A 13,993-nucleotide genomic window follows, 5' to 3' on the forward strand; every position below is an offset into this window, starting at 1 on the left:
TTACTTTCCCCATTTCACATGGCACCATGACACCTCTGGCCTTGTTCACAGGAAATTTTTGTCGTGTTTTAAACCTGCAGGTTCAGGTCTTTAAAAACATTCACTTGTGATTTGAGAGTTTGGACATCATGTCTTGTCTCCAGCAGGTGTGAACAAGGTCACAGACAGTGACAAACCTCCGGGATATTCTGATGGTGCTGAATTTACTGTTTCTCATTCAAACTGTTTTCCAGTACTCGTTTCACCTTGTAGGGGCTGTTAAAGCTGCACTCCAACAATAATCTGCTTCTCCACCCTGCAGCTATGGGCTCAGGTAAGATTTTGAGTTTGTGAAATGATCATAAATAATTTCAGTTCGAATTTGTGAATGTGTCCAAAAAATCTGGAAATACAAAGAAAACAAGACAAGAATTTATGAATTATATGGCAAAACTAAAACATGCCTAAAACCTCATTATACTTCAAGACCTGCATCACTACAGGGTAAGAGCAGCCCACAGCTCATTACTGATGTTGCAGGGACTCAGCCAAAAGGCAGGGACGCCAGTGAACAATGTAAAGTCTACAGTCATCAGCTGAGTTTGGTCTGCAATTATCAAAACTTTGTCAGTCGATTTATCAACTAATCTTTGCAGCTGAAAATATGGGAGTCAGAGCAGATGCTACTTAAATTGCAGCAGATCTGTAGATGGCGAAACCTTTCATGTCACAGTTTACAGGACTGTGGAGACTCAGAACTCAGCTATTTAGCAATACAGCTTATTTAAAACAGTAATTTTATTTTTCCTTTTTACACAAAACTTGGAATGACTTAGATAAAATCACCCAGCTGTACTTTGGTTGTAGACCGAGTCAAACATTTGTGCAGGAACATTATTGGCACTGAGGGCTGCTGGTGTGATATACAGTGACAGTCTTTATTATTTCTTAAAATCATTTCACAAACTCATAACACTGACTCTCATTTGAGCTCATGTATAACCAGTGAATGTTTGATGCTGAAAAGTTCTACTTTAATATTTTTTTTAAATGGGCAGTGGGAATGAGAGTATTTTCATTCAAATACTACTTGGTTTCATTCCTACTCAAAACATGCTTTGGAAATTCAGCAGGGTGGTAATGGTAGATTCAAAACCAGAAACAACCCGTCAGTGTAGGTGTAGACTAATGTTTCTTTCCTTTACTGCCTTAGATTTCCAAGCACACATGGAGGAGTGACGGTACAGCTATAGAGAATACTCATCGTCTTTATATTCGATGACTTCTCCACCTATTGCTACTGTTACAGCAACACAGTTAAGCAGATATTAACATGTTTATAAAGACTTCCAGAGGATAACTGCTGTAAGCACACACACCTGCCCGACCATCACTGAATCAATCATCTTTTTGTTTCCTGACAGGAAGTACTCAACAGCCAGAGTACCTGAATCTAGTAGCAAACACAAATGTAATCGCATTTGATTAACAGAGGCATGTAGTTGCTTTGTTCGCCTACGCCGACAGTTTATATATATCACAGGTCTTCGCGACAATAATACAGATGGCTAGTGATGCTCTTGTTGGGCTTTCAGTAATATTTCATCACTGAATAACATCCAGTGTCCACAGCAGTGTGTACAGCTAGTGAGTATTATTAGCATGCTGTCAGGAAGTAACACAGAGATTCTTCTGCTCCCCAGGAAGGGTTGAAGATTTTGTATATCTGCATGTTATTTACAAAACTGATTAAAACACAGAGTTCAAGCAAGTGTGAAGGGACCTAGAACCAGCTGATAGTTGAGAATAACAACATTTGCTCAATTTTCTGCAGCAGCAATTGGAAACATATCCCAGAAGTTTTAGGGGGGAAACTTTGCAAAAAATCATTCACTTATATTAATAATTTGCGTAAAGTCAATTAATTCATCCAAGTAGGTTTGCTTGCTATTACGTAACTAGGTTCCTCAAAATAATCATTTGTGCCCTTTTATGCTCTAAATAGCTGAATTGGCTCTTTTCGGTCTCACTTAAGCTTCTGTAAATCCCCAGAACCTTGAAGCCCCTTTTATAGTTTAGGTTTTGTACTAGGTAACATTTGCATTGTCAAAAATGTTTATCCTGTTACATTGTAATATATAATGTGGGTTTCAGTGATAACCCAGTGTTTTATTCATGACTAAAACCTAAAGGATATCTGCGTTTCTCAGTCCAAAAAATGAAATGGGTAAGAATCTAGGTAGCCTCCAGCGAAAGTGTTGAGGACAAACGGAATAACAGTGATACTATTTGTTTAAACAAAGGTTGTCAAAATTAAACCCCCAACCCTACAGGACTCTGTACATTGCAGGGAAGGGAAGGGAAGGCTAACAGTGTACCATATACATTTGAGTGGTGAAGCAAAGACGCCAAACATTGATGTACAGAAGGTAAAAAAAACAAAAGTCCATCAACAGGCAGCCACAGTTTGTAACTGTTCCAGTGAAATGTTCAGCTGAATCACCATTCAAAAGTTTGCATAATGTTCTTTTTTTTTTTTTTTTTTGATGTCCAGGAGACCGATAGTGATTTATGTGCTGAAGTCAAGTTCATTGTCTTTATTTTCACTACATTTCTACCAGGCAATGATTTCTGTACAAATACAAAAAGATGCGCTAAGATTGAGATTTTTCTCTCAAGTGCATCTCTAAAAGTCACTGGTGGTCTCTTCCAGTCAGAACTTTCTCAATGCATACATCCAACTCCGTATGAATGGTAGATGGAAGCTATGATCAATTGTTCAGAGAAAAACTTAAATGCCGTGAGTAGGGAAAGGAAAGGGTCAATACCCGAGGTATAGTGACCAGCACACTAAGTGCCCAGTTTAATTCAGGAACACAGGAGAGTCATCTTTTAATCCACTGAATGAGCTACGACTTACTTTTGTCACCTGACTTCTCATTGATTGTGGTTGCTTGGCTTGGTGTGTCTTGCAGGCAGCAGGTCATGGGGCTGGGGATATAGTTGAATGGAGTGACTCGGGCAGCCTTGCTGGGGGATCCTTGGCGGAAATGGACAACCCCACCCATGTGTGTATCTGACGTTCCTGTGGAGATGGTGCTGTGGCTCCTCGGGGAGCCGTCTGACTCTGCATCCTGGATGTTACTCACAGTAGTGGCACTAATCTTTCTGAAGAGGGTGAGTCTTGCCACTTCCTCTGAGATCACCGAAGCCGTTTCGACAGTTGGAGAGGTGCTTGAGTTGGTCTTGTTATTTGTAAAATCTTCTGTCTGGACTGTTGCATCACTTGTCTTGCGAGATGCAAGTAGAATGGTTGGCAGTTTTCCTGGAAGAGCTGGTGGCTTTGGCTTTTCCGCGTCAGGAGAAGGCACCAGAGGTAATGCATTGGCTGGCAGAGTGTTTTTCAAGATCTGGGGTACATCTTCATCCCTGATCCTCCTCCAGGTGACTCTGTCATTAAGCCGAGTGGATCTCTGCCCCTTTTTCTTTGTATCATCCTCACTTTTTGCTCTTCCACTTGAATCGGAGGATGAAGAGCGGAGGGAAGAACGGCTGGTCACTCGGCTTAATATGTTTATGCTCGGTGATGAGGCGTGACGTTTAAAGTTATCTTTGTCCTGTTGCTGCCTGGTTCCAGGCACTCTGCCAGGCCCATTGCGCTGAGCCATCCTGCAGGGGCTTTCTGAGCTAGTTCTCCTTGCTGGGCGTCTTGAAGATAGATCCCTTTCACTGGAGGTTGCTCTAGAAAGGGTTGTAGTCTGTTTTTGTAGGTAAAGGTCTGGCTTCTGGACTTGTCCTGGACCTTTTACTTGCACTTTTCTTGGAGGTTGCACTACTGCTTTGAGTTCCTGACATCGTGATGAACAAAGGAAGACAGCCGAAGCTCCAGGAACTGCTTTGCAGGGAGATCCACTCTGAGATCCAGTCATGTTGCGTGTAGACCCATCTCGTCTCAGCCCAGACTTTGTTTCCTTAATGAAAGTTAACTGTCTCAAGAATCCACTGCGATCAGACTCGCCACCACTTGAATGGACAGACGTCATCCTGACCAGGTCAAAACGATTAGTGGGAAGCACCTTTTTCCCACTGACCTGATTGGTTTGCCTGCTGGTTGTTTGGTTAGTTACCAGTGGAGACAGAGGTCTGGTTTGCCTCACTGAATTTTGCATAAAAGGGATTCGGACAGGAGACTTTTGAGTTTTAGGTGGTGGGGATTTTTCATTTTGATTTACAACAGGAGATCGTCCTTTTCTTTCAGGGGGACTACTAGCTGGCGGGCTACTAGCTGGTGTTGTATCCTTTTTCTGGATGGATTTATTTGTTTGAATTGGGGATGTTATCTTCTTCTGTGACTGTTTGGATGGTGAAGAGCTTTGCGATGATCCAGAGGATGAGCTTTTTGGTATCCTTGGAGGTGGGGTAGAGCTCCTCTTTGGCAAAGACAGTTCTGTGTCCTGGGGATAGCCTAATCTGTGAAGGCTCTTTGATCTGTGCTGGGCAAGGTTTGGGTTCTTTGGAGCATCTGTCTTGGTTGGTACTTTTCTGGGTGGAGGTCGTTGTGATGGAGCGGTCTCTTTTTTCGGTGTATAGATCACTGTCCTGCCTCTGAAAACCACTGGTAGGTTTGGAACTGGCTTGCGCTGTGCAAAGTCTAGAGGTTTATTTGCCTTTTTGTCTTTAGCAAACTTCCTCTCTTTGGGTGTAAAACTGGATGTTGACATGAATGATAAGACTGATTCAGTCTCTTCAGAGGATGACTTTGATGCCTGAAGCTCAGTGACCACACAATTAGCACCTTCTTGTATGGCTCTCCATTCAACACTATTGAGGTCCGAATCTTTATCCCATGCCATGTCATCACTATCCATTTCCTCATCCATGTTCCACACATCAGAGGCCTTTTGTTTCTGAGTGTTTTCTGCTTTCTTCTTCCTGGCAGCAAGCTTCCTCCTCTGCTTGGGCATGGCAGATGTTATGCATTTCTGAAGAAGGTCATCCTCTGAATCCATGCTGACAGAGCTTGGGGAACTTGGCTCTTCATATTGGCTGTGAATACTCATAGACCTTGTTTGTTGCATCATGTGCAGGGTTTTGTTCTGTCTGTTTTTGTACCATATTTGCTGGGCTTTAGATTTATTATCCTCAAAGTCAGCATCACTCAGTGAACTAAGAGAAGAGCTGAGTGAATAACATGCTGGGGATTCATCTTTTATTAGATTCTGTTTAATCCTGTGAAACCCTCTGGGCTTTGTGTGGGAATTATCAATCCTGCCAATATTTGTCATGCTCTTGGACAGAGTATTTCTACTGGCGTCTCTGATTTGTTTTCTACTTGTTAGTTTAATTGCTTCATCTTTTTCATTTTCATCATTGTAGAAGTCGTTACTGTCTCCCGAAGAATGTGTCATTTGTCGAAAGATTGCGTTTCCTTTCTGAGACCCCATGTTAAGGTTACCTTCTATGTTTTGTTTTATGACTGGCAGTTCGAGATTCCTTACTGGACCTTGACTTTGCCTCTTCCTTTGGTGGTTAGGAGACTGATCGCGGTTTCTTTGGCTTGCCACTCTATCGGCTACCTCTTTGCTCTGCATTAGCACCCTCTGAGTGGGAATGACGTGTTTGGTAGTGCGGCTCATTTGTATCTCAGGTGGATAGTTTATCTTGTTGGGTTTGTGGAAATGTGAGAATATCCTCAGGTCCTCAATTCTCTTTGCCTCGTCATTCAGCATTTCCTGTTTGTTCATTCCTTTAGCTGTGCAGTCCTTAGCCCCCCTTTCTTTCACTGGATACTGAAGTGTTTCATCACTTAGCGATGTTGTACTGGAGAAGTTAACAGGTGTACCTTCTGCAGAATCAGTGAAGGATGAATCATCAAATTTGAAGTCCTTCTGTGGGATGACAATTCTCCTTCCAGGATACATTTGGGTTTTGCCATTTGGGAGCATCATGTACACCGGAAGATGTATTGGTTTTCGGATCTGGGAATTAAGAATATGAGGCGGGATGTTGGTCATCAGGGAAGGTCTTACTTTTCTAAACTTGGATGGCATTGCTGAGTTGATGCATTCCTTTAAGATTTCTATGTCGTCATCTGAGTTGCCCTCACTATACCTCTCTCCATGGTCGAGTCCTTGCTCATCCTCATCAGGGAAAGGGAGATTTTTGTCATTTTGGTGAAGGAGGGGGGTCAATTTGAGCTCCACATCTTTCTGTATGTAGTGTTCATGAAGAGGCAGAGCACTTAAACTTGAAGCACAAGAGAAGTTCTCAGTGGGCTTTTCCACAGTGAAGTAGATCATGGTGTCCAGGTCAGGAGGAAGATTAAACCTCTCCTTGGAGTCTGCAATCTCCATGAATTTTCTCAGGCTGTTTTCCCACTGGCCAGCTACTCCTGTAGCCTGCATTTCTGGTCCATTTGACTCAAGACAACATGGTGTTTTACTTCGACTAGGAGGCATGGTTTGCCCCGGGCTGTCAGGAAGATCACTGGGGCTTATTGTACCATCAATCATCTCACTACATGGATCACTTTGGATCGAACTGGCAATGGAAGGAGACTCAAAGCTGCCTAAAGAACTGACTGAGCTACAGCGACTCATTACTAGAGGTGTCTCATGGATGTAGTTCTCAGATGAACTAGATGGAGATCGGTCTTCAAGTATGGCTGGTGAAGCTCCTCTGAGGAACACCTTTTCCCTCTTGGCAGGACATGGGATCTCAATAGGATCTGTCTCATTGCTAGGCAACGTTTTTGAATCTGTCACTAGCAGCTGGCTGTCACTTAGATCCTCCAGGGTTTCATCTTCTTCAGCTCTCTTCACCACTTCTCCATCCTCTACTTCAATTATTTCTAAAGAGGAGTCGCTTTCCAGTTCATTTTCACTTTGTCCATCCAGTGCTCCATCACCAGAAGATAGGGAGGACAGTGAACTGCAGCGGGAGAAGCAGATGGGGGTGTTCTCCACAGAGTATTTCTGGACTGTTTCCAGTGTACCAATCGTGGGGCTTCTGGTGGAGGTCATTGGAGAAAATTTTGTAATACTTCCCCCGGTCATCACAGTAGGTACCCATGCTTGCCTTCTCATTGCTTGGGCAGCCTGAACATTAATGGCTGTCTTTGCTACACCAAATTTGGCCACACTTTGAATAAGTGGCACCTGTTGATAGGAAGGAGATAGTTTAATTGAGGTCATACTGACATCAGAGGAGACTTTAGTGGACGCACTGACAGGTGTTTGTGCAGGTTGGTCCTGGTTCTTTTCTGCATCTGTATTGCTCAGCTCTATAGCTTTCATATTTTTGTTGTCCAAAGAATCTCTCTCTGGAATATCTTGCTGGTTAGATAGATTCAGGACAGCAGGCCCTCCATTGAGGTGCTCTTGATGAGCCACCTTGAGATCAAGTTGGTTGGGCCTTTGTTGTTGCACTATTAGAGCTCTTGGAGCAGGTTGCATCTGATCCTTGCTGCCACAGTAGCCATCACTGGTGCTGCCACTGTTTAGGCTGTCTGTCGATACACTTGTGTGGGCAGTTTTGAGACGTAAGAGGGCATGGGCTCTGCTAAGCCGTTCTCTATGGGCAAGGCTGCTTGTATCTGAGAGACGACAGGGAGAGCATGATTTTGCCCGGGCTTCATTAAATTCATCCAGTCCATAAGGCCAGTCTGCCAGATGGTCTTCAGAGCTGAGGCTTAAACTGTCTTCAGAGGATGTATGCATGGTGATGTCCTCCACTAACCTGTCAATCTTGGCAACCGTGTTGGTGATCTTTTTCGCTAGCTTCTCTGCAGCAGCAGATACCACATCATCAGTAGGTGCGTGTCTTTTCTCAACCATCTGAGGTAGCTCTATGTCTCTCTCAGGTTCACTGTCCCTTTTACGTGGCTGGTTTTGAAGGAAGTTAGAATTGGTGAGGAACATAGAGAGCATAGAGAAACTCCCAGTGTCCAGGCTGCTGGAGATGTTGGGGCCCTCGTCATCATCAAAACAACCAGAATCGGATGCATAATCCTTTGCCAGACTCTCAATATGCCGCAGTGGCTTGTTGAGGGTTAGGTGCTTGGGGCTTTGTTTCTCAAGGGTGTCAAATGTCTCTGCTAGGTGCTTGGCATCCAGCTCTGCTTCCAGAGCCTTCTGTTTCCTCATGTAGAGTGAAGGCATGCAAGAGCCAGGGGATACGACTGCAGTATCCTTATATTTCAGTGGTCTGTTGGTAAGGAGGTTCCTTAAAGCTGCAGCACTGCCCATGGCGATCATCTTGTGCTTGGAGTGTATAAGGTTACGCAGCATGCTAACTGCTCCGAGGTCCCACAGCAGCTCCTGGTCTTTTGGACTTCGGGCTGAAAGGTTCCAGAGAGTCCCACAGGCGTTGCTCACTATAGTCAGGCTGTGGGAGCGCAGGTGCTGCAGCAGAGTCTGGAGGCAGTTGTGGTCCCTCAGGATTTGCCTGTGAAGCAATAATGCAAAAGACATTTTAACAGAACATGCCAGTAGTTGTGACTATTTTAGCCCATTTTATCAAATCCAGTACATTGTATCTACTTATACTGTTGTCAACATTTCTTTAAAATTACATAGTAATACTGAAGTACAGACACTATATTATGGTCAACTTCATATTTATTTGGTGAAGTGAATAAGTTTCAATACAGTTTTAATATTCAAGTTTAAGAATAAGAAAAGCTGTTATCATTTTTTTCTTCGTTTGTAGATAGAGTTTATTCATTTATCATTTGACGTTAGCTTTTCTGATGAAGACTGAAATATGGTTAAAAGCTCCAGTAAACTCTAGTTATCAGACCATAAGATTATTTTTGTCAAACAAAACCAATGTTTGGATAAACCTACCTGTAGTCTTCTCTTGTGGCAACCAGACTGGACACGTTTCGCAGGATCCCTCCTCCACTTTCGATGATGGCGAGAGAGTTGGTCTGGCATCGGTACGTCAGTGTGCTGACCAGGAAACCCAAAGCACCATCCACTGAACAGATCGCCACCTTATTGTCAATACTGTGAGCTGACAAGTTCCACAGCGCGCTCAGGAGACTCTTCAAGGTCGACTCCTGGAAAACCAGCAAACGAATACAGATTTTATTTGGGCTTTACTCACTCTGTGAGAGAAAACATTCTCCCTGTTTTATCATTACAAAGACTCATTCTGTGACCAAACAGCTTACTGAGGACAAAAACTGGTGCACACTTGATGCATTAGATAATTCTGGTAATTGATAGTTGGAACCACGTGTACCGTACATTCCAAAGTCTAAAGCAGTACAGCAAAAATTAGGATTTCTAGGACATCTTCAGGTTGTTTCTGGTTTTCTTACATACTGTCATTACAGATATTACATATCTGAATTCTGGTTAGATTTTTTTTTTTTTGAGCATTTCTTTTAAATAAAAGGAACCATTAATGTTCTATAAAGGACCTTTTTGAAAGGAATGATTCAGATATTTGATGTCTACACATCTCATCCTAACTAAGATATTTTTCACTGTCAGCTCTGCACATGCTCCGTGCGGGTTGGTTTGTTTCTGTTACCTTGGTGGCCTGCAGGGCGCACGTCATCAGAGCCGACACACAGCCTATGTCTCTGAGGACTCTCTTGCTGCTAATGTCGGCCCTCCAGGACAGGTTCCTCAGGATGCTGGACACCACCTGATGAAGCTCCTCACTGTCTGAACCCAGCTGGGCCACCAGGGCCTGGAGGCAACTCTTCTTTGAGCACAGAGTGGCCTACAGGGGGACCAACAGGACCAGGTCAGTTTGGTGAGTTAGTGAACAAACTTTGACAGCTATGTCTCACACATGGTGCATACAGTTGTTATTGTATAATGTTCATGATGTAATAATATACTAATGACAAAGTATTTATCATTCACTTGAGTGAAGGTAGATGTGTTGTCACCAAACACAAGTTTAACTATTTAAAATAAAGATTATCTTCTTTTTGTCAGTTTTAACATTAAATTCTCACCTATGAATCAAAATACTAAGGTGGAATCATCAAAGAGTATTAACTTATTACATCATTCATTCTGATCATTTATATTATTCTATAAATCAGTTATTCTGTTATATTTGTACTTTCAGTACTTTGTGCCGAAAATGTTTTCCCCTTTATTCAAGTAACATTTTGAATGTAGGATTTTAACTTCTAACTTTTAATTTTAATATACAGTGTGGTGTTCTTATGTACTTAAGTATCTGAGTACTTCTTCAAAAATTCAGGTCTGCAGGCAGCAGTTCAGTCAGATAGTCTACAGTATCATTCGAATGTCAAGGTCCCTGTCCTGGTCCCTACAGGACTGATGAAACCACCACAGCTCCTGCTCAGTCTCTCTGTACCTTGTTGACAACGTCCCCGAAGGTGAGGTTGGTCAGAGCCATCCCTGCGTAGCGCCGCAGTGCCATGTTGATGGGGTCATTCTGCATGCCGTACATGTCCTGGTCCAGGTGGATAAGATCAGCCACCACCTGCAGACCGCCTGGAAGACGACGAGAAACCATCAGCAACTGAGCCTCAGTGTTTAACTGAGAGTAGGAGCTGTGTTAGCAGTGTTTGGTTTCCACAAACCTAATTCATTCATGGCCCGTCTGTACTCCTCCTCAAAGGAAAGCTTCATGATGGCACACATGGCCTGACAGATCTGAGGGTCCACAGGTTCAGGGATGTCTGCAAGAGTAAAACATTCAGCCTGTAATGTCTCGGTTTAACAAGAAATCTACTGAATGAAAAGGTGTGTGGAGCATTTATTTCCCAGGAACCAGACCAAACCAGGTACAGTGGGAGGTGAGTAGGGCTGCGATGACTGATGAGTATCCCAAAAACCTACCAGTGGTTTTGGTTCCTCCCGGTGATGGTGTCCCGGTGTGGTTCTCGATCCAGTCCCAGCCGCTGTCGCAGTAGGTCCGGATCTGCTCCAGCATGTGCAGGACCCTCATCTCCCGGCGGGCCTGGCCCTCGTCCTGCTGGGAGTAGATGATGTTGTGGAGTGCAGCGCTAGCTCTGGACTTGGCCTCGCGGCTGCAGCTGCCCTGGAGCGTCTCCCCAGGACCAGCTCCACCTCCCGGAGCTTCGTGCAGGATCTGAACCAGCAGGGGGACACAGCCGGACTTTCTCATGGCGATGCAGCTATCCTGAGAGCTGGACAGAGCCAGCAGAGTCCGGGACATCTCCTCCTTATCTCTGTTAGCGAGCATGGAGAGCAGCCAGAACACCATCTCCATCTGAGGAGGGAGAGCTGTCATCAGGTGTCTGCTTCCTGCCCTGACTCAGTCACTGCTGAATAATCTGTAATCATCACTGCTCATGTTGAGCTTCAGTCAGTATTACTACAAATGTCACAGACATGGACATGAACTGTAACTGCTGGGTATTAAATCACATACTGTACTAAATGGTAGGTTTATATATATGTGTGTGTGTGTGTGTGTGTGTGTGTGTGTATACAGTTATACCCTGTAAGGTCTTAAACACTGATTTAAGATGACTTCTGTTGTGATTTGATGCTTTACAAATAAAGTAACTTGAAAATCTGATATTTTCCACAGTACTAATCAGCGTCAGTGACGCCATCAGTTCTAACGTTACGTCCTTTGTACAAAGCTCAGACTTTGCAGATCAGGACTCAAACTCAGGAAGTGAAAGGAGAGAAATCAAATATTTCATCTTGATTTTCAGATTTATGATCATTTGATTTTACATGTCAGATCTGTTGTTTTTCTAAATCCTTAAATTCTGAATACCCGTCCATCTTTGGATGCTTTTTGGACCGTGCTGTATCGTACTGAGATAGATTTCTGGTATGTTTTATGCTCAGACTGCTGCATCGTTACCTTGCTGCCTCCGTCTGCAGGAGCTTCTGTTCCTGTTGCGGCTCCTGATGACGACGTGCTGATCTCCGGTTCTCCAGCAGGAGGCTTCTCCGCTCCTGTCAGCTGCAGAGGAGGAAGAAGACATGAGGATGACGTGTGTTTAACAGAAGTGAAGACACTGCTAAGAAAAAGTACGTGAAGCCAAATATTCTGCTGATGTTTAAATATGTGATGTAAAAATACAGAGCATCCTTAATTAGCTGTAATAACTGAGTTTAACAAAGTAAACTACACAAACAGATGATTGTTCAACATACAGCCTGCAGAAAAAAAGCTCATTTATAAAAATCATGACCATAAACTATATAAATCGTTTGTTGACACAAGATACAAACAGCTTTCAGGGTGAAAGGTCGGGGGTCAGGCTCATAATTATTTAAACTGCAGCTGGGGCTGGAAGGATCTGGACAGTGTTTATGATTTTGTCTTTATACACCACTACAACGGATTTGAAAAAGAACAATCAGGACGTGATCAAAGTGCAGATTTTCAGCTTCATCGTTTACTATTAAGCAGTCTCTAATACGTGCTGCTCACTTGAATGCTTCCCTTTAAAACTAGGGTTATGTGTCCATTATTTGCATTATTTTATCATTTTAATGTTCATCTTTTTCCTCCTATTTTGTCCTCAGTGCATAAAACAGCTGTAATCCTGCACTTTTGAATTGAGCCTCACCGGCTGCTGTTTTCCTGTTATAAATAGTCAGTAAACTGAATCTGGGACACTTGCTGCACCTCGGCCTACGTACTGTACCACTCTGGTCTGTCCTCTCACAGCTCCAGTACCTGCGATCATTATTTGACCCTGTTCTTTTGAGATGAAATATTTCATCAGTATCTTCTCACAGATCTTTGGAAACGTTGAGGAAACAAAAACCATCTGTACAGTGTTCACTTCACTGCCTGCTAATCCTCACACACACACACACACACCTCTTTGTCTGCAGACAGTCTTTGGCTCTCAAACACCACATCACACCCCCAGGCATTACCATGGTGACGGGATGGAAGAGGGGGGATGAAAGCTTTCATTCGACTCTCGGAGGATTTCAGTCCGTGAATCCAAATGAGGCTCTGTGTCTGTGTGTTTTCTACTGAATCTTTTTCTCGTCGTAGTGTTCTGCTGGACTCTGATCCAAACCTCCTCCATTAAAACACAACCAGCTGGGTGATGACGACAAAATGGAGTGGTTCAGAGAACTGGTGAAACACATCGCTTCACTAAGTGCAGTTTAGCATTTCTACGCAGTAAAGCAACATTTATTCAGTTAAAAAGACCACAAAGAGGTTCACAATGACCCCAAATGGATAAAAAAATTATAAAAAAAACAAAAGAAAAAACAACGTGACAGCCTCATTTTCTGATCATCACTCTATTTGAAGACGTGCTGATACGCACAACTACATTATCTGTCTTGTTTTGTTGTTGTTTGTTCTTATGCTACGTAGGTTTAAGAACATTCATGTCTCTTCAATAGAAATCCTAATGAATCTGCTGATGTTTCTCCTTATGTGCCTTCACCCGGACTGAAGTCTTTAAATCATCTCATGTCACGTTTCTCCACAGTGTGAACTAGCTCAGGTCCAGGCCCCCCAAGTCAGACGTAATGCCGTGAGGGAACTCGGTGATCACACCTTGTGAATGAATATCTTCTAATCACTTACTCAGTTCACAGCTCAGTGCTCACATTTAGATTTAAACTAGTAATTTATTAAAACATCAGTATCAGACAGAACAAACGGCTGACTCCTGTCTCACCCTTTGTCGTCCATTCACCTTCGTCATGCCTACTGCTCTCAGACTCGGAGGATGCCACTAACTGCCCAACAACCCCAAAGTACGGGTGGTTACTAGTTGCTTAAAATCAGCTCAGGTTCAAAGAAAAACTAAATCAGCAGGTACATGTTCAGCCGCTTCAACTTTCTATCAAAGGAACTGTTCAAATATCAAATGTCTCCAAACCAGAGTACGGAAAAGCAAAACTGAGTGGACAGATGCTTCTACAGAGAAGAGCGGGAATGTGTTTTTTGTAAATTGGGTGAAATAACCCTTTAAGCAGGCAATTAGCAGTTCCTGTGTCCTGCTTGTATTCTTCTCTCTGACAAAGATGTTTTCACATCTCTGTTGTCTGGCTGC

General features: G+C 43.3%; 1 protein-coding gene across 1 annotated transcript in view; it reads right to left on the reverse strand.

Moving 5' to 3' along the window:
- Window positions 1–13,993, reverse strand: part of apc2 (APC regulator of WNT signaling pathway 2) — a 22,942-nt gene continuing 8,949 nt past the window's right edge. Inside the window, 7 exon segments of the mRNA XM_026344959.1 lie at window positions 1–8,424; window positions 8,826–9,040; window positions 9,520–9,714; window positions 10,327–10,466; window positions 10,556–10,654; window positions 10,815–11,208; window positions 11,818–11,919. Of these exon segments, the coding sequence (XP_026200744.1) occupies window positions 2,889–8,424; window positions 8,826–9,040; window positions 9,520–9,714; window positions 10,327–10,466; window positions 10,556–10,654; window positions 10,815–11,208; window positions 11,818–11,919 (6,681 nt within the window). The 3' untranslated portion in view covers window positions 1–2,888.

The sequence above is a fragment of the Anabas testudineus genome, chromosome 4 (assembly GCF_900324465.2).
Source record: "Anabas testudineus chromosome 4, fAnaTes1.2, whole genome shotgun sequence".
In the NCBI taxonomy this organism is placed as follows: Eukaryota; Metazoa; Chordata; class Actinopteri; order Anabantiformes; family Anabantidae; genus Anabas; species Anabas testudineus.